Consider the following 20,822-nt stretch of genomic DNA (forward strand, 5'->3'; position numbering starts at 1 on the left):
TGGACCTGAGTGTAGTTACATAAACCCGTATTAAGTCACTTTATTAAACAATATGGGAAAGGCCAAACATATTGGTGAGCTAAATGAAACATTATGACAGAGAAACTACCCTGAAATATATTTGTTTGTATAAAATAGTCAATGTAAAAAGTTGTCATAAGTTAAAAAATACCTAATAAAATTGGTATTACAATGATTATAACACATGTTCTACTTTTAAATTTTCCAGAGGCCTACAAGTAGCATGGAAGGGTTTGCCCTCTTGGTAACTGAAAGAGGTGTGGTCATAATGATCACTAGGGTTTTTTTAAAACTTTTTTAATAACATTATAAAAAATACAAAATAATGTTTAATCAGCGCAATAAGCTTAGGGTTGTTAGTAGGAAGTATTCACCCACTGATTTCAGTCGTTTAAGCAAAAAAAAAGATACAAAATTAGAGTTTTTATAGGTGATTTAAAATGTTTCACGATAGCTTTTTTTGTAATGCCATAAAATAATGGCTTTTTGTCGTGTGCGGAAACTTTAAAGTATAAACGGTTTTTGTGAACTTTTAACGAGATGGGCAGATTTTAAAATAAAAAAAAACCTTGTCGAAAATCAGGTCAAAGCCGCGGATTTATCATCGGAGCCGTTCCTAATGGTTTAAAATTTCGTGTGGTTTCGTGCTGCCAATTACTAACTGCGTTTGATGATGGCAAGGAACCTTTTTGGATTCAGGCAGCGAATTAATAGCGGCGGGCGCAGAAATTATGTGTGTGATTTCCACCCAGAAATGTTGGTATTTGAAAAGCGACAATTTTTATTCATCAATTTATTAGTCACGCTAGGGATTATTTAAAATTTCGTGTCCAAGTTTCGTATTATAAGTTTTGTTTGCAACATAAATTAATAACACAATAGTTCGCTCGTCACCGAGAATGGATGTTTACACATCACTGGCGAATATTGGAAGACTCGCCCAAACATTTTCTTCTCCTCCTCGAAAGAGCTTGTCTGTTACCTTACTTCAGTTGAGCTGCCATGTTCTCACGAGCTCGTATCATCGCTGAAGTTTGCTCTGTGACGAGGAAATTCTGAAGCTCCTTCCCTGAAGTTCCGCCACACATTTCGCACACTCTTACTCGGTTATTTGCACAGCTGAGCGGATGGTGTGGCATATACACGCCCGTCTCGGGAAGAGAGTAATTAATTGTTCGGTTCCTCCCACGTTGCCATCACAACGTCTCAGAAGACATAATACATCGCTCGTGGCACCATCAAACTTTCTATTCATTGCACAAGAGGGAAACTTACACGCTTGTCGTTTACTTTCCGCGGGCTGTTTTGAAGCATTATTCCTATCACGCCCCTACCTTTTTCCATATTATATTTCTTGCCACAACTCTACTTTCCTGACGGGGAAAATGTAGGGACAAATTTGAGGAGATATTAATTTTCTACACTTTTTTTTTTGTAAATGGAACATAGGTATTCAGGCAAAATAACATAAATTTGTAAATAATTCTATTTACATGAAAACACCTTTAACAAACTTCGTAGTAATACTGTGTTCGTATTACGCACAACCCGGACATTTATTCTTTCTATTGTCCCAGTACCCCCAATTGTTAAAGCTACTTCTCTGTATAGCTTTGAAGTAACAACTGGGCCCAACAGTAAGTATAATAAAACAGAATAAATTAAAATTATTAAATATTCGTTATTTCCCGTGTTTAAAAAGTATACTTGAATGTATCATCAACTAAAATATAATACTATGTGCCAATTTTTGTAAGAAATAATCAATATTATCTCGAAAAAAATTTATTTTATGAATGTAAAAATAAGCATAGCCATGTGTTGTACTATGTTTCGATATCTATCCTGTAGTATTACTAACAATTTCTTGTAAGTAAAAGTACAGAAAACTTTTTCAGTACATAGTTTGAAATTGTAATAAAATGCATAATGTCTAAATTGACTGGCTGGCACAAAGGTGTGAAGTATTTGACGTTTAGTGAAAATATTGTTGTTTATGACTACAACGTGATTAAATCAACTTATAAATGGACCCTTTATTAAATTCTTTGGGAAAAAATGATATAAATTGATTTTAGGCTTACTGTAGGAAAGTAATTATTTTCAAAAGATTAAAAAAGTTCAAGGCATTAGGACTGTTTAAATTAATATGGAGTTTTTCGGTTCCCATAGCTACACCCTACAAGAGTTATCTGAGAAGTTTCCGACCTCAACATGAAGATGGCAGTACGAGTCAAAAATTTTGGGAATGTTTTGGAACATACCCTCTGAAATTTCAGCCAATTTGGATGCACAGTTGTTTTTTGAACAATCGTTTGTGTGAGTCTCTGCATAATAGTTGTTTACGAATGTGAAGGCCTCCTCATTTGACAAATTAAAAGTCAATTGGGTTTAGATCTGATGAGTAAGGAGTGTGGTCAAGCAGTTCAAACCATAATTCGTAAATTTTCGCCATGGCAACCTCTGAGGTGTGAGCTGGTGCAATATCTTGGAGAAACAATTTTTTTTTTTTGTTTCTGAAAATGTGACCTTTTTCTGCAATTTATGCATTTATCTTTTCAATGCTCCTACCATGTATTTTTATTCTTTTTCAAGATGATTGATTAAGACGATTCCATGACTATCCTAAAAACACAGTCTCCCCCACTTTCCCGGCCAAAGGAACTGTATTTGTCTTTTCTGGAGTTATTTTTTGTTGTCGCAAACGTTCATAGTCATCCAAGCTGAGTTAATCTGCCCAAAATATTACTGTAGTAAACTATGGAGCAGAGTACCTAGCACGTTGATTTAGCGTAGGCGTATTGCCTTTCAAAAACAAATATTCTTTGATAGCTAGATACTCAATTTTTCATTTTCACAAAATCATGTGGAATGACTAGATTAATTAATTGTTAAAAAACAATCGTACTTACAAAATGGCTCAAATTTCATGGAGTACATTACAAAGCATAAGCAAACACATTATCCAATTTTTGTTGACGAGTGCTGCCATCTTAATGTTGGGGTCGGTAACTTTTCAGACAACCCCCGAAAAACACTTCAATTTTTTTTCCTGTAAGAAAACTGGCTACATTTAATTTTGTAGTTTAAATTAATAATAAATATTAAATTTTGGTATGAAAATATTTTTATAAATTTAAGAACAATGTTTTTTTAAGGTAAACTTCTTACAGAAAAAAAGTTTCCTTCGGAAACCAGATGCTAATAAATAGTTTGTATCACTACAAGAAAGATATTATAATCTTGTACAACACTTGGCTATGGTTATTTTTGCCTATATGAGAAATGTTTTTCGAGAAAATACAGAGTATTTTTTTTACGAAGATTCGCCTTTTATTTTATATTTTAAATTATGTTTCATTCAAGTATATATTTTTAAACTGTGAAAAGATTTTCGTAGAGTTAATAATTGTACTTTATTTAGTTTTATTATGCTTATGTATGTGCTAATTTAATACTAGATTATTCCAAGAACTATTCACAAATAACGTTAATTATTGGATAACACAAATCATAAATGACCAGGTAAGGAATTCAAACCTAGTATTACTGCAAGCACTATTTTGTCATGATAGAGTTTATTTTTTCATATAAATGTACTAATTAAAAATATTTGTAATGCTATATATTATTGTGTTCCATTGACAAAAAAAATTCTGACCATTAAATTTATTGAGTTTTTGCAGCTATTCAACAATTCGGAAATTCAAAGCAAAAAAATCAAGATTCATGATAACTCTCGTCGTCTAAGCTTTTCGTCACGCCATAATGTAATTCATTGAATGTTTATACATTCTCGTTTGACGTGCTTCAGAACTTTGTCGTCATCTTGCGTACGAACACAGAGGAAAAATGTTTGTTTGAGACAACAAAAGAAGTATTTATTTGTGTTTGGGGAACCCAATAGGTACATGCTATGCGTAACATATAATTTTTTTGGCCACACGAAATTTTATGTATAGCAATTTTTTTTACTCTTAACAAAATAGTTGAATATAGTTGAGTTGACAAAAATATTTTTCCGGATCAACTAAATATTTCCTACTAAAGTATATTTGTTTGGATAAACCGTGCAAATTTATTTGGGTATACGTATATGAACAAATATATCGTTTAGGTAAACAAACATTTCTTTCAGTGGGTGCATGCTCATCTCGCGATTTTCCCGCAGAATTGCAGAAAAAAACCGCTGATGTACACACGTTTCAGTTTGAAATTATTAAACTCAAATATCAAAGCCTTAGTGCACGAAACTCCGACTTGCAAAGAGCTTTTTGTAAATTCTAAATATTAACAACCAAGCTGCTACCGTCCACCGTGAAATACATTCCTGACGTTTATATTTGAAATAGAGTCCGTTGAAATTAAAGCACAAAAACTTATACGTGATCGCAAAAAATCATTGAAAGGCATCTCCAGTTGCATATGGGATTTAAAAGGCTGTGACCTCTCCCCTTCTATAGAACACCATCGTTATAGTGTGCCCTTACATGATGTCTATAAAAAATTTAAATAAGGAGATGAAACTCTACTAAAAGTTTATAAACATTACCAAAAATAAATTTCACTTTATAACGACCGTTTGGCGAACAACAGGGTAAAAAAATTTTGTTCCTGAATTTTAACAAATTTGCCGGCCAAACAATTACAACCGTTAGAAAACGCGTGCGTTAACGATAGCAAAGGAAGTTTTTTTTTATTTAACATTAAAAACTTTTATTTAATAACTAGTTCACTAGTGAACGAGTGCTCCTAGCAGCCGTGTAAAGAGAAAACTTTACAGTACAGTTTTTTTTTTTGTTGTTTCCCTCGTCAAATAATAACAGACGGTTTCTTCCACTCGAAGACAAACCTTATTCCCTCCTCTCACAGTAACGCTCGAAAAAAAAGTTTTAATGCTGTCGTGGAATCATCCTCACCAGTTGTACCATTAATTCGGAAAATATCTCCTTTCTTCTGTGTGCTTGTGTGCAGTTGGGTAAATAAACTCGTTGGAGCTCTGGTGATTAATTGACGGGAGTATTTCGGAAAGTTTCGGCGTCACAGGCGAACGGGAGAAGTTGTCGTTTGTTGAGGATTCGGGTCGGAGGGAGGGTGGTGGTTGTTTCTTCAGGGGCTGTACCTCGCTCATGGCGGCCACCTGAGTTGTCCGTAATGGATGCGGCGGGCCGCACAAGGCGTGTGGTAAGTCCGTGCGAGTCTGGTTCCGGCGCGTGGTTATTCCACTAGATGTTGGGATTATGGTCGGCGCATGGGGACCCTCGTTAAGAAGGGGGAGTGAGGGTCGCTAGTTTGCGGGAGATAAGGCTGGGTGACTTCCGAACGCCCTTCCACCCCACTACCACCCCCCTTCACACCCCTGGCGTTCGGCCCCACGTGAAGGTCCGGCGGGGAAGTGACTCGGATGAGTTGCCACCCCCCAGGTGCCACCCCTTCCTGCTCGGGGCTGACCAGCCGGCAGCTTGGAAACTTAGCGGTCGGCCACCAGGAGCGCAATTACGAGGAGAAAGTCATTAAGGAGGACAGATTGGATCCCGCAAGACTCCATAATGGCATCGACGGTTCAGGTGCCACTGCACTTTCGCGCCACTTATTGAAGTGAAAACTACTTTAGCCGCGTTGGAAGATTTTTTGGTAGGAGCAAAACATGTAGGTTCGCGTCACCGACATGCTAGTGACGTGTTGCGCAGCGGCCTATGTACATGTATAGGCATATATATACACACTGATACATTGTATATACTCGACTGTATCATGTGCGTTTTGGACTATTTTTTTTTTTGGATGGGTAAAAAATTGTGGGTTCGCGTCGCCGACATGCTGTAGAAGCAGTAAGTGAAGTTAATTTGACCACGTGAATACATGACCTAGGTCTGACATCACTGGTAAGTCATAGCTAGGTAATGAATTTTTACGTAATTTTGACAGACCTCTGACATCTGTTGTGACTAAAACATTATGTAAGGATAAATGATGTGCTGACATCGTACTGATATAATACCAAAATCATTTTCTTACGTACGTTTGACGTAGAAATGATGTCATATTACAAATTTAAAAACAAAGTTTTAAGTTTTCATTTCTGTTCACAGTCCCCATGACAATTTTTTTTTAAATAGACATATTGTAAAGAGTATTAGGCCATATCATCTTGGATTATTTTCATTTTTGGCTACAGTTATACATTTCTTTAAAATATTTGTCCCAATTTGTTAACATTTCAAGGCATGAATCATATCTCCCAGACTTTCTATACCTTGTTTTAACCACGTATTTACTAACAGACTTTGTATTGTCTGGTTGACATGTGTTATATTAGCTTTCGACGATAATGGTCACGAGGTTCGGAAATGTTTGGTCCGTGCGACTGTAATTTTTCATGACCTGGTGTCGTGGTCCGAAGACACTTAGCCTAAACGTGTAGCATTTTACATGAACTGGTCGGAATATATTCTAAGTATCGAAAAATTAGACTTCCATGTTATGCATAGCGGCTACGTATACGATTCGTTGGACAAAAATTTTTTCTAGTGATGATTTTCGTAGAGTGACGGATTAATAAACTCCATGGGAAACAAAAATATAAAATTCATTTCAAGTTTTAACTATCCTTGTGACGCACTGGCCGAGAATCAAACCAAAGATGGAAATCTATCACGCCAATCATTATTTTAATAAGTGATTTTTTTATGAATTTGGTAACTGTCCCGAATTTCAAGGTCAATAAATACAAACTTCCAAGATGGTGGCCTTATAAGCTTATGTGAGGCTGGTAGTAGAGAAATTTAAGCTGCTTTTAGGATTTTTAACATGATTTATTGAATAAGTATATTTTTACATAAAATGAAAATATTTGCATTGGTCAAGGATTGAAGTTAGGACAGGAATCCATCAGTTCAATCAATTAATTAATGAGTGATTTTGTTTACTTAGAACTTAGAATGTTTTTCCAAAATTCTAGGTTAATTTTTACGAATTTTCAAAATGGCGGACATAATGACTTACTGAAGGCTGGTAGACTAGGACCCTGTGCTCCTTTTATTATTATAAAGATTTATTTATATTATTTTTTAACATATGATTAAATTATTGCATCACCCAGGGATCGAACCAAGGACATAAACTAATCGAATAAATCAGTATATTAATTGCAAATTTATTTAATGATTTTTAGAATATTTCCCGAATTTCGGGCTAAATAATTGAGAATTTACAAGATGGCATCCAAATTTCAAGATGGCGAACGTCACAGTAATAATAAAAGAAAACTCACTCTAGCGGAAAAAAATTAAACTATATTGATGGTAGCGCATTCTATGACTCGAAAACAATATGGTGAACTCCAACAGACGAAAACAAGATGGCGGAAATGAAATAATACAAGTTGATGATATATATATCTTGGCAAAGCTCTGGAAGATCAGCCTGCCTGTGCCTTTCATTGAGGAAGTATCTGTAGTCATTTTTTATTTTTGCTCTCACTGGGTTTGAACCGAGGACTCCGTGATATAAGTACGTATTTAAAATAGTATTTTACTAAAATTTGATTAATTTTAATATGAATTAATTTTTTTCCCGATTTTTACCATAAAAACTACGCATTTTCAAGATGGCGGCCGTAACGATAATTCAAACAATCTAGATCCAAGATGGTGTCCATAATGAAACGTGCCAAGATTATGTCATACACATCCAAGATGGTGGCCGTAACGAAAATTGCAATTGTGACGTCATGATTCAAAATTGCATAAAGTTCGAGAAAACAAAATTGTGTCGATGACGTCATCCTAGATGGCCTTCGAAAGTCAATACTGTACTTTGGCTTTGCGAACACTTCCACATCCACACACAGAACCCAGTGCCCGCAGCCCCATTTATACACTACTTCTGTAATTTATGATTTAAATGAAAACAGGAATATTCATGTAAAATTACATAAATTTGTAAATTGGTACATTTACATTAAAACAAATATTTTACTTCAAAATAGTGTCCGCAGTAATACTGGGATCGGATTCTTACCCGAGCATTTATCCTTTTTGTTGTCCCATTACCTACTGAACTGTTCCCAGAATAGGATTCCAATATCTACTGTGCACATTAACGTGCATAACAAAACAAAATAAGGTATAATTATAAAATATTATAGAATTTTTTTATATTTTTAAAAAAAAAAAAATGTTTGATTCAAAATTCAATTTGTACACTAAATAATGCGCAAACTTTCGCAAGAAATTAATAGTATAATCTCGAAAAATATATATTGAATATGCAGAGATAATTATAGCCATGAGTTGTACAAAATTACAATACTTTTCTTGTAAAATTAAAAACTATTTCGTGAAAAATGATTTACAAAGAAGGAATTTTTGTGAAAGTACAAAAACAGAAATTTTTAATTTTCTGTGATGGGACGGCCCCTTTGATTTCCGACGGGCAGGGCCGCTGTTCAGTAGCCCGGGTCTCCTGTGGGGGGTCACACCTGACCACGCGTGACGTGGAGGGGAAGTAAGTCATTGTCAGGGGCCGTTAGGGCGTGTGCTACTACTTCCGTCACACTCTGTACCCTCGCCTCGACCCTAGCGTAGCTCGTCAAGGATTTCGGCAGTTATCGGGAAGTGCGGCGGAACTTCTTCCGAGGGGCATGCCTAGCGCTTCAGGCGCGGAGTCTCCTCTGGAGCTTGCAGCGCGGAGTCTCCTCTGGTGCTTGCAGCGCGGAGTCTCCTCTGGTGCTTGCAGCGCGGAGTCTCCTCTGGTGCTTGCAGCGCGGAGTCACCTCTGGTGCTTGCAGCGCGGAGTCTCCTCTGGTGCTTGCAGCGCGGAGTCACCTCTGGTGCTTGCAGCGCGGAGTCTCCTCTGGTGCTTGCAGCGCGGAGTCTTCTCTGGTGCCTGCAGCGCGGAGTCTCCTCTGGTGCCTCCAGCGCGGAGTCTCCTCTGGTGCTTGCAGCGCGGAGTCTCCTCTGGTGCTTGCAGCGCGGAGTCTCCTCTGGTGCTTGCAGCGCGGAGTCTCCTCTGGTGCCTGCAGCGCGGAGTCTCCTCTGGTGCCTGCAGCGCGGAGTCTCCTCTGGTGCTTGCAGTGCGGAGTCACATATGGTGCTTGCAGCGCGGAGTCTCCTCTGGTGCCTGCAGCGCGGAGTCTCCCCTGGTGCTTGCAGCGCGGAGTCTCCTCTGGTGCTTGCAGCGCGGAGTCACCTCTGGTGCCTGCAGCGCGGAGTCTCCTCTGGTGCTTGCAGCGCGGAGTCACATATGGTGCTTGCAGCGCGGAGTCTCCTCTGGTGCCTGCAGCGCGGAGTCTCCTCTGGTGCTTGCAGCGCGGAGTCTCCTCTGGTGCTTGCAGCGCGGAGTCTCCTCTGGTGCTTGCAGCGCGGAGTCACCTCTGGTGCCTGCAGCGCGGAGTCTCCTCTGGTGTTTGCAGCGCGGAGTCTCCTTTGGTGCTTGCAGCGCGGAGTCTCCTCTGGTGTTTGCAGCGCGGAGTCTCCTCTGGTGCCTCCAGCGCGGAGTCTCCTCTGGTGCTTGCAGCGCGGAGTATCGTCTGGTGCTTGCAGCGCGAAGTCTTTTCTGGTGTTTGCAGCGCGGAGTCTCCTCTGGTGTTTGCAGCGCGGAGTCTCCTCTGGTGCCTGCAGCGCGGAGTCTCCTTTGGTGTTTGCAGCGCAGAGTCTCCTCTGGTGCCTGCAGCGCGGAGTCTCCTCTGGTGCCTCCAGCGCGGAGTCTCCTCTGGTGCTTGCAGCGCGGAGTCTCCTCTCGTGCCTCCAGCGCGGAGTCTCCTCTGGTGCCTGCAGCCCGGAGTCTCCTCTGGTGCTTGCAGCGCGGAGTCTCCTCTGGTGCATGCAGCACGGAGTCTCCTCTGGTTCTTGCAGCGCGTAGTCTCCTCTGGAGCTTGCAGCGCGGAGTCTCCTCTGGTGCCTCCATCGCGGAGTCTCCTCTGGTGCCTGCAGCGCGGAGTCTCCTCTGGTGCCTCCAGCACGGAGTCACCTCTGGTGCTTGCAGTGCGGAGTCACCTCTGGTGCTTGCAGCGCGGAGTCTCCTCCGGTGCTTGCAGCGCGGAGTCTCCTCCGGTGCTTGCAGCGCGGAGTCTCCTCCGGTGCTTGCAGCGCGGAGTCTCCTCCGGTGCTTGCAGCGCGGAGTCTCCTCTGGTGCCTCCAGCGCGGAGTCTCCTCTGGTGCCTGCAGCGCGGAGTCTCCTCTGGTGCTTGCAGCGCGGAGTCTCCTCTGGTGCATGCAGCGCGGAGTCTCCTCTGGTGCTTGCAGCGCGTAGTCTCCTCTGGTGTTTGCAGCGCGGAGTCACCTCTGGTGTTGCAGCGCGGAGCCTCCTCTGGAGCTTGCAGCGCGGAGTATCCTCTAGTAATTGCAGCGCGGAGTCTCCTCTGGTGTTTGCAGCGCGGAGTCTCCTCTGGTGCTTGCAGCGCGGAGTCACATATGGTGTTTGCAGCGCGGAGTCTCCTCTAGTGCTTTCAGAGCGGAGTCTCCTCTGGTGCTTGCAGCGCGGAGTCACCTCTGGTGCCTGCAGTGCGGAGTCTCCTCTGGTGCTTGCAGCGCGGAGTCACATATGGTGTTTGCAGCGCGGAGTCTCCTCTGGTGCCTGCAGCGCGGAGTCACCTCTGGTGCCTGCAGCGCGGAGTCTCCTCTGGTGCCTGCAGCGCGGAGTCTCCTCTGGTGCCTGCAGCGCGGAGTCTCCTCTAGTGCTTGCAGCGCGGAGTCACCTCTGGTGCTTGCAGCGCGGAGTCACCTCTGGTGCCTGCAGCGCGGAGTCTCCTCTGGTGCTTGCAGCGCGGAGTCTCCTCTGGTGTTTGCAGCGCGGAGTCTCTTCTGGTGCCTCCAGCGCGGAGTCTCCTCTGGTGCCTGCAGCGCGGAGTCTCCTCTGGTGCCTGTAGCGCGGAGTCTCCTCTGGTGCTTGCAGCACGGAGTCTCCTCTGGTGCATGCAGCACGGAGTCTCCTCTGGTGCCTCCAGCGCGGAGTCTCCTCTGGTGCTTGCAGCGCGGAGTCTATTCTGGTGCCTGTAGCGCGGAGTCTCCTCTGGTGCCTATAGCGCGGAGTTTCCTCTGGTGTCTCTAGCGCGGAGTCTCCTCTGGTGCCTCTAGCGCGGAGTCTCCTCTGGTGCTTCTATCGCTGAGTCTCCTCTGGTGCCTCTAGCGCGGAGTCTCCTCTGGTGCCTCCAGCGCGGAGTCTCCTCTGGTGCTTCTATCGCTGAGTCTCCTCTGGTGCCTCTAGCGCGGAGTCTCCTTTGGTGCCTCTAGCGCGGAGTCTCCTCTGGTGCTTCTATCGCTGAGTCTCCTCTGGTGCCTCTAGCGCGGAGTCTCCTCTGGTGCCTCCAGCGCGGAGATACCTCTGGTGCCTATAGCGCGGAGTCTCCTCTGGTGCCTCTAGCGCGGAGTCTCCTCTGGTGCCTCCAGCGCGGAGTCCCGTCTGGTGCTTAAAGCGCGGAGTCTTTTCTGGTTCTTCTAGCGTGGAGTCTCCTCTGGTGCTTCTAGCGCGGGGTCTTCTCTGGTGCTTATATCGCGGTGTCTCCTCTAGTCTGGTGCGCTGTCTTCTCTTTGTTCATAGGGCAACTCTACACAGCGGGGAAATGATTTTAAAGGTATCATTCATGTACCTTGAGGGATTTCAAGAATCTCTACTGGGCTTCTTTAATGCTTTAAAACCACCACGAAAAACATTTTAGTATAACCATTTTTTTTGTAAAAATTTTAGTTTAAAACCGAACTATTCAGCGTATTTAATGTTCGCAGACTTTTACGGTCTTTATCCGTAGTAGCTTGGTATCTAGATTGTAGCCGTGTTCTTGGCGAATAATTACCGACGTTTCGGTCGACATTGCAGTCGTCATCATCAAGGTATTAGGTAACTGCTCCCTGATGATGGTGACTGCAATGTCGACCGAAACGTCGGTGAATATTTCGCCAAGGACACGGCTACAACCCAGAAGCCAAGCTACCTCAGCGTATTCTTGAATGCTTTCCGTAAACAGACCAGCTCTCCGATATCTCGCAGAGCACGCGATGTTTCTATTTCGAACTTAGTTTCTTTCAAAGTGTTGGAACACCAAAGTAAAATGGAAATTAATGTTTAAATCTGTTTCGAAATAAGAAACGTATCACTGTCCACGTGTGATTTTTAAAAACCTCCCCATCACCCTTTATAACATGAACACGAACGTGAAAATACGCGAGGACCTAAATAACTTGTTCTTGTGTAGGTCTCAGAAACAGGGAGAAACAGGCCTTAGTTTCGTGACTAATGTAGTTAGGTATGAACGTGTCTTAGGGAATCCCTATTTAGAACACGAATTAGTTGAGATCGTGATAGATAACTTACGTGAGGAAACAAGGACATATTGTTTGGTAAATAAACCTTGTAATGTAATCGAATTAATAAGCGAGACTCTGAAGGCTGAAAATATAATACAAAAGTGTTGCGAAGCGACTGAAAATGTCCCGGATAAAAACTTGAGGCGTGACAGTTCGCGTATTAAAAAATGTTTCTTTTGTGGAAGTGAGAACCACTTAATCAAGACGTGTCAGACGTATCTTGATAATAAGAGAAAGGTAGCTGCAATAAAAATAAAAGAAGACAAGTTGGGGTCTCGTAATAATCAGCACGAGATAGAAGGTGAAAATAACAAAATTAAAGAAAACATTGATAAAAGTAGCTTATTGCAGGTTACGGTTAATATGTGGGGGGTCGTTTTAGTTGGTTTAGTCGATACTGGGGCTAGTACTAGCTTGATAGGTCAGAAATGTGCTGTAGAGCTAAGAAAGAAAATGCCTAAAAAATTAAGGAATATAAAGAAACAACCAAGGTTTATAGACTCGCGAACGGGGATCTGGTTAAAGAAAAGACGAGCATGAAAAGCTTTTTTTAGTTAGGTGATTTTCGTTGGAGATTCAAGTTTGTGGTACTGGAAGGGTTAAGCCACGATATTATATTTGGTTTTGATTTTTTTGTATGATAGGAGGATATATTGATGTTCGAGGTAATAGGTTGTGTGTAGGTTTCAGCAGTAATAATATTGAGCTATCGGTTGTAAAGTGTGAATATAGCAGCAATCAGTGAAAATGAAATGATAAGTATTAAAAACGAATTTAGTGACGTAATATGTAATAAGATCGGAGAGTGTAAAGTAGAGCATTATGTGGTACCTTTAGTTGATAGCCTGTGAAGTGTAAACCATATGTTGTGCTAGGCCCTAAACGGACTTTATTTAAAGAAACCATTGATAAGTTATTAGAAGAGGGGATAATTGAGGCATCAGCGATCATTATGCCAGTCCCGCAATTTTAGTAAAAAAAAAAAAATCAGGTAGGGAAGTATCGCTTGGTGGTAGACTATCGCCTGGTTGGAAAGCACATTATGATAGATCCGCATCCAATAAGACAAAGTGACGTTGTGTTTGAGCACCTTGTAAAAGGGAAGTACTTCACTATATTGGACTTAAATAACGCGTTTCATCAATGTACCCTGCACAAAGAAAGTAGGCACGTGCTTGCATTTGTCACCCCATGGGGATTGTTTCAGTGGAACCGGGTACCGTTTGGAGTAAGTTTCGGTGCACAAGCGTTATGTCGAGCATTAAACAAGATCTTAGAGCCATTTTTTGGAGACTTTGTTACTAATTATATGGACGATGTAATAGTTTACAGTCGCACTATAGAGGAGCATACTGAACACGTGCGGAGGGTGTTACAAGCTTTCAGGGAAGTAGGGCTTACCGTGAGCCCGAAGAAAATAATTAGTTGGGTGGTTAAAGAAGCTCAATTGTTGGGGTTTATTGTAGGAAACGGTACCCTTCGCATGGATCCTGAAAAGGTAGTTCCGATTATGTCTTTTGGGAGGCCGAAGAATATCAAAGGGATACGTCGGTTTCTGGAAATGGTACGGTACTATGTCCGTTTTGTTCCGCGTTTGTCAGATATTATAGAGCTTTTAAATAAGCTAAAAAAAAGGGACCAAATTCATTTGGGAAACAGTAAAAGAGACCGCGTTCTTGACAGTAAAATAAGCCCTTTCGTCACCGCCAATATTGCGCTTACCAGATTTCTCGCGACGTTTTATCTTGAATGTAGATGCGAGAGAATTAGCCCTTGGAGTTGTCTTGAGTCAAAAGTTTGAAGATGGGGAACTGCCGTTATGCTATGCAAGCCTCTTGTTAAAAGGTGCGGAGAGAAATTATTCGGCCTATGAGAAAGAAGCTTTAGCATGTGTTTGGGGGTGTGAGAAATTTGCGGAGTATTTAGAAGTGAACGAATTCGATCTAAGAACAGATAACCAAGCGTTAACTTGGCTTTTGCAGTCAAAAAACAACTGGGAAAGTTAGGGAGATGGGTTGAATGATTAAGTCATTTCAGATTTGTTATATACCATGTTAAGAAAGGGCAAGATAATAGTGTTGCATATGGTCTATCACGAATGTTTGATCCCGGTGAATTTGAAGTAGGGGATGGGCATTCAGAGAAGGATTCAAACGAAGTATGACAAGAGGGTTTAAATATTTTGACCAATATGCCCGAGTAATATGTCAACATAAGGCATTGGAAAAGCCTAGATGAAGTATGTAAAAGAATTCGTAGTGAAATAGAAAACGGTAGTTGACGAGATTGTTTGCAACGAGATTTGATCGGAAAGAAAAATCGGAAAGGGAAATTTATTATTTTGATTCCTAGTAAATTAAAAGATATGATTTTTTGAATACTACCATAATTCTTATTTTGGTGAGCATTTCGGTCAAGAACGGACTCTAAAATCAATAAAAAGTAGGTTTGTTTGGGAACACATGGTCGAAGAGATAAGGGGGAAAGTTAGATCGTGCGTTCTATGCCAAAACCTAAAGCTAAATATACGCGTGATGTAGGATTGTTAAGTTCCAGTCCGGCACCTTTGTATGGGAACGAGTGTATTTGGATTGTTTTGGTCCATTACCAAGGTTCAAAAATGGGAATACAAGTTTATTAGTTCTAGTTGACGGATTTTCTAAATATGTCATGATGTTTGCCATGAAAGATCAGAAGGCCACAACTATAGCAATAATTCTAGTAGAAAGGGTTTTTACGTTTTTTTGGGTCTCCTGCCTACTTAATAACTGATAATGCCAAAAACTTTACCTCGGAAGAAATAAGGAATATGGCATTTACTTGAGGGATACACTTGGCCCAAACTAGCCCTCATCACCCCGCTGCTAACATGGTAGAGAGGTACAATCGTGTAATTAAAACTATGCTACGGTGTTATTATCATGATTGTCAAACAGATTGGGATAAACAAGTACATTATTGAATTTTAGGGATTAATAATAGTTGCAGTACAGTCACAGGGATTAGTCCCCCCGAAAATTTTTTAGGCAGAAAACTTTTACACCCGTTGAGTGGAGCATGGAACCTAAGGGTGGACGAGGTTCCAGAGGATGTTAGCAAACAAGCAAAAGCGTTTTGGGGAAAAAGTTGCAAGAATTTGAAAAGGTATTATGGAGCTATGAAAAACAAATATGACGGCCTGCGAGATGAGGTGCCCTTTGCTGTGAATGATTTGAATGAATGAATGATTATATGGCGTAATTCAGAAGGCACCCGGCAAACCAACAACCCATACAGGGCCGTTAAGGATCAAAATATTCAATTCCGCAATTTCTTCAATTGCGTACAAAAATTTAACTATGTTAACTGGATCACAATCATTTAATGTCAGTAATTTATCTAACAACGGCTTAACAGCTAATTCCAAACATTTATTTTCATCTAATTTACTGACTACGGGACTACTGACGTCGGTAACTGACTCACCACGTTTTCCAAAACGCTTTCGTGCTCGTTGACATAACTCCTCCAGCGTCTTCGTCTCTGGGTCAACGTCCGCCACTTTCAATTCTACGAGAAGTCGTCGCAACGTCTCTTTCCGTACATCTTGTAACCACGCCGTCCCTGTAAAAGGCATTTTCGACAAGTAATTTGTCCCGAAACAAAATACAAGAGTCAGTATTAAAAAAATACTATAATGGTTAAACATCCTAACTCATCTGTGTTACGTGAATGTGATGATGTGGACGATGAATGATTCGTGTACTGACACATGCACACATTCCTCTAAGCAGAGTGGCGAACTTTTCCTGTAACCTTTCGTGTCTAACGCGAGGGTCACAAGGGATGAAATGGAAAACAGAGGTGTGCAATGCGTTAGACATTTATTCATCCAGAAACACATACCCTTAATGACATCAGATTAAATACAGAATATTATAAACGAAGTACATTTGATTTCAGAGCCTTGGCTCGTAACAGAAGTCGAAAGTAACTGCGAAAAAACAAATAAAAGAAATGATTAGCAGAGCCTTTATTTGAGCGAGACCGCCTTAACAAAACACTGGGCTTGCGGCTCGTCAACCACCACACGACCCCGGCGGGGAAGCGTCGCCTTACACTGTCAAAACAAATTATGTGACAGCAAACCATTCTTAACTGCTCCAACCAGAACATTTACACACGTTAATGAAATATTCTACAAGGCAATCTGCTGTTTCTCTATGTAACAAAAGAATAGTAAACAAGTTTTCTGACTTGGAAACTCGATTAAGACACAACTATAAAAATTCTAATTATTTACGTAAAACCACTTAAGACTGACATTTCTCTGAATAACATAATTATTACACATTACTGAACAGGTAAACAAGTAATAGATAAGTTAAACAGCAATTAATATGCTTGATGTTCGAATCTTTTCTTACGTTTCAATTTACGAGTTACTTTATTTATAATTTCATAAGGCGTCGTTCAAAGGCGAACATCTATGCTCTAGGCTCTACTGATGTGGCTATTGCTGCAAATGATGCAAGTCCTTATTTTGGCATTTACAAGTGTCTTTAAAATCTTAGGTCGGCAACAGGAACGACTCAATCAGTTTTCCCACAAATATTAACTTCCAGTTATTTCTTCAAAATGTAGTAACCGTTGGTTTCGGGATTTCCTGTTTCTAGTCAAATAAAAAAAGTCTCTTATCGGTGGGTTTTTATGCTCACACACCGTCAGCTCGAAACCCTGCCTCCGTCACCGCTAGCCCCTTTGCAAGTTTTGCTCCAACTGGTCTCGCTGCCTTAACGGTGTCGTTGTTAGCTCCGCAAACAGTTTTCCGATGATGTGTCTTACCAAGGCGAGTGGAGTTTGGTCGGGCAGCGTGACGGCAGGCAGGCGAGATTCTGACGGTGTAGCTTCGGGGCGGCAGCAACTCCCCGCCTCGGTGGTCGACTCGGAGCTGTCTCTCTGTCCCAGGGCAAATTGGGTACCTTTTATACCCTGGAACTTGAGGTAGAAAACATCGGAGATTGTTCTGGGCCTACATAACCGGAAACGCCGCGTAGGCGACGTCTGATTTTGTTTTTTTTTCCTAACCTAACTAAAACTAAGTGTATTTTGGAGGGGTCCGGGTTAGGGAGGGACCTAGGTGCGTCTCAGGCCGAAGCCTATACGCCTAGTCATGCTGGGATTAGCCATGCAGGGAGAGGGTCGCATGCATCATGTGCTAGGAGGGGGATTGGCCAGCCATGGCAGCGACTGGCGCCATGACTAACTCCCCTCACTCTTAAATCTAGACTATAATTAGAGATAGGTTAGGCCCGGGTAAAACCTGCATAGACACAGGGAAAACCCTGGGCACTGTCATGCGGGATGCAAATTGGCATGCATTACGTTTAGGAATTTACAGGAGACAGAGGATGGTCTGGATGAAGTGTTGGACAGAGTAGAAAAGAGTCTACCATGCGGGGGTTGGGCACTTGGACTCGTGGTCCGCTTTGCTATTTGTCCAGAACTGGATTTAGTGACCAGGGACGCAAGCGCCCCTGGTGGTGAGTGGTTTCACTGACCACTCACTCCGCTTCCAGTCAGCACCTAAAAAACTAAGAAACTAAGACAGAAACAGATAAATGACTTACAAACTAGGCATTTCGTTTCGAAATATGCAAACACCCAACTCAGGGATGGACTTGCAGTGCTTAAGATAAAACTAAAATAATAACTATAAATATTATTTTTTTATTTTTTTATTATTATTTTAGAAATATATATTTTTGATGACTATTACTTAGTATCTAGGACTTATTACTAATTAACAAATCTCTAATATCTACTACTATACTACTAGTTAAATATAGAGGAACTGTCGGTGTATAAAGTTACAGGTGAATTAAATCAAGTCCTATTCGGATTTTGGTATTTGTTGCAAGCTTGCAATTCAAAATCCCATGTCTTTCAGAAACACAACCGGCACTGGAGGTGAAGCCTGCCAGGCGGGCCATGCCCATCGTACATAGGGAGTCAGCCCTAACACAACAGGCAGTGAAATTCCGGGAGCCAAACCTTCACGTGCGTGCTTCGGACCATTTTGAATTAGCAAATTATTTCATTGATGTCTATAATTTAAGTTTCAACTCGCGGGAGACTGATTGGCCGATCGCTCAGCCAGCCACAGCACACTACGGAGGTCTGTGAGCCAATATTGAATTTGGAATTTTATATTTTCCATGCAACTCTGGATCTTGTTCGCCCAGTGATGGAATATATGGGTTTCTGCTTATGGGCGACGTCCGGTTCAAAGCCCGCCACACGAACTCCGCCGAGCATTTCCGAGCGGCTCCGACACTTGGCGCGCGGCGTGCGACATTTCCTGTCGGCCGGGTAGCATCGGGCGCGCGGTTAGGCGCCACGGAGACGTCAACATGTACGTAGTGCGAGAGCATACGTAATGCTCTTATTACTGAATTTTGCTACCTTTTGGTGGATTTTTTCACAATAGACCAAATATACCGTGTACGATTAATTTTGAAAGAAACGAAAATTCTGGTAGGTCTACTTCTTGAAGAAACGTTTGCACACTTGACGTTCAGAACAAGACGAAAATTACTTAATATTTTTTGTTTCTAAAAATAAAAAAAAATAAATTACTTCCACCTACATCAACGAATAGTTGAGTTTATTAAATTAAACTTTACATTTTATGGCAGCACTGTGGTTACACATTTACGTTTCATGAGACTTCCGTCGCATTCACGAAATTACTTCTGCCAAATATCGTGTAACGAGACCCAAGATGTTGCACGTCAAAAAAAATTAATTTGGAATTTCAAAACGTCATTGTGCAATGAGGGTTGTTTCACAGCGTACACGCGTGTATAGCAACTGCTGTTGAACACCTGAGGTATACGGTACGAGCATCCAGTTTGGCTTCTTCGGCGAGAGAGTCAGTGGGTTTGCTTGCACATGCGACTAAAGTTGGATGTGCATCACCAGTTTTATACTATACTCGTCTCACTCGACCACCTGGAATTAGAGTTACGGGTTTTATTCACGCACGATTTGGAAACAATTCATGTTCCACCCAATCAACCACCCTGAACCCTCATCTTTCACAAACAAAGATATATAAAAAAAACAACACGGCCTATAGTGGAATCCATCTTACGTTCTTTAAATGATTCATACACTGGGGCGTTTTGATTTAATAGAAACTGTTTTATCATAGAAAGCCAGCTGTGTTAGTAAGTGTTGTCCATAATATCGTTTTGTTCGTATATTTTCTGCGTTGTCCAGGTTTTCTTGTCTGCCTGCATTCAATTTCTTTTATTTATTTATTTATTTTCCTTTGACCCCGTTTCTGGGGTATGATACATGTCAAGTACATATAGAAAATATATATAGATAAATAAAGTTTCACAAAAACAAACCACAAAATATACAATTACACAAAACAAAAAAACACAAAATATACAATTACATTTTACTTATAAGTTATTAAATGCAGCATATGAAACTACCGAAAGTATAATTAAAAGTTAAACAGAACATATATCACATGATTAGTATGCAATAAATATATTAATATAACAAATTACAAGTGGATTTGAAATAACCCTATAAAATCTTTACTATTATTTTTTATTTTTATAAAGTCTTCAAAATTTTTGAAGGAATAGAAAAACAGTTTTTTGCTATTTTTTTAAATCTATTACAATTTTTTTTATAATGATTGATATTTTTAACATGCTGAGGTAGACTATTATACAAGCAGATGCCCACATAATTGCAGTTTTTGGCATTGGCCAAACTCTCTCGTCGTTGCTAGCCCACTGTGTTCGCCTGTGTTATTTTTTTTTCGTGAATAAACTCCTTCCAAGGAATTTTTGTGCTGTCTGATATTAAAGTTTGAAATTCTTCTGTGCTGTCGTCATAGTGTTGTCCCTAATGCCTTTTTAGGTACATCGTTGTGTTTATCTGTTTGACATATCTGATTTAGTCTTGTTCTTTGTGGTTTCATGTTTTTATTTTTTATTTTTTTTTTTTCCATGACAGACAGTGCAAAACTGCAAAGGCGTATGTCCAAGAAATTTTATTCAAATGAAACAATTTTATTTGTGCATTTTTGTGAACAGAACAGTAAAAGACATTATCAGTAAGATTATTTTTTTCATTTTAATATGAGTGGAGTGTTTTAATTCAATGTAAATTGTACCCAGATAATGTTTTGGTATGGTTGTGGAATTTGCTGCTAGTATAAAATATTCACTTTTAAATAATCCCAATAATATAATTACAATTATTGCGAGGATCTTCGTTTCTCAAAATTACTACCAACGTTTCATGTGAAATCGAGTGCTCTTTTTTTTTGTGGAGGGTTTGTTTGTATGATATCTCAAAGGGAGAAAGAAAAAAAATGAATGTACACCAAACGAGGGTATACGCGGGTAAAGTAAACTAAGGTTATTAACCGAGTTCTCTCAAGGCTGTTTGTGTTGTGAGCTGTGTTTACTCTCGTGTCGTGGGTTG

General features: G+C 40.9%; 1 protein-coding gene across 1 annotated transcript; it reads right to left on the minus strand.

Moving 5' to 3' along the window:
• Positions 1–8,669: 8,669 nt before the first annotated feature.
• Positions 8,670–15,942, minus strand: LOC134540919 (serine/arginine repetitive matrix protein 1-like). The gene is made up of 4 exons (XM_063383993.1): positions 15,792–15,942; positions 10,721–11,015; positions 9,266–10,546; positions 8,670–9,195 (listed from the first exon to the last, which is right to left on the minus strand). The coding sequence occupies exons 1-4, from the start codon at positions 15,940–15,942 to the stop codon at positions 8,670–8,672; spliced, it is 2,253 nt and encodes a 750-aa protein (XP_063240063.1).
• Positions 15,943–20,822: the final 4,880 nt, after the last annotated feature.

The sequence above is a fragment of the Bacillus rossius genome, chromosome 17 (assembly GCF_032445375.1).
Source record: "Bacillus rossius redtenbacheri isolate Brsri chromosome 17, Brsri_v3, whole genome shotgun sequence".
NCBI lineage: Eukaryota > Metazoa > Arthropoda > Insecta > Phasmatodea > Bacillidae > Bacillus > Bacillus rossius.

Coding starts and splice junctions, on each gene's coding strand:
- LOC134540919 (XM_063383993.1), bottom strand. CDS start 15,942: ATGCCTTTTACAGGGACGGCGTGGTTACAAGATGTACGGAAAGAGACG. Junction 11,016..15,791: donor AAAGCGTTTTGGAAAACGTG/GTGAGTCAGTTA, acceptor TCCGCGCTACAG/GCACCAGAATAGACTCCGCG. Junction 9,196..9,265: donor CCGCGCTGCAAGCACCATAT/GTGACTCCGCGC, acceptor CCGCGCTGCAAG/CACCAGAGGAGACTCCGCGC.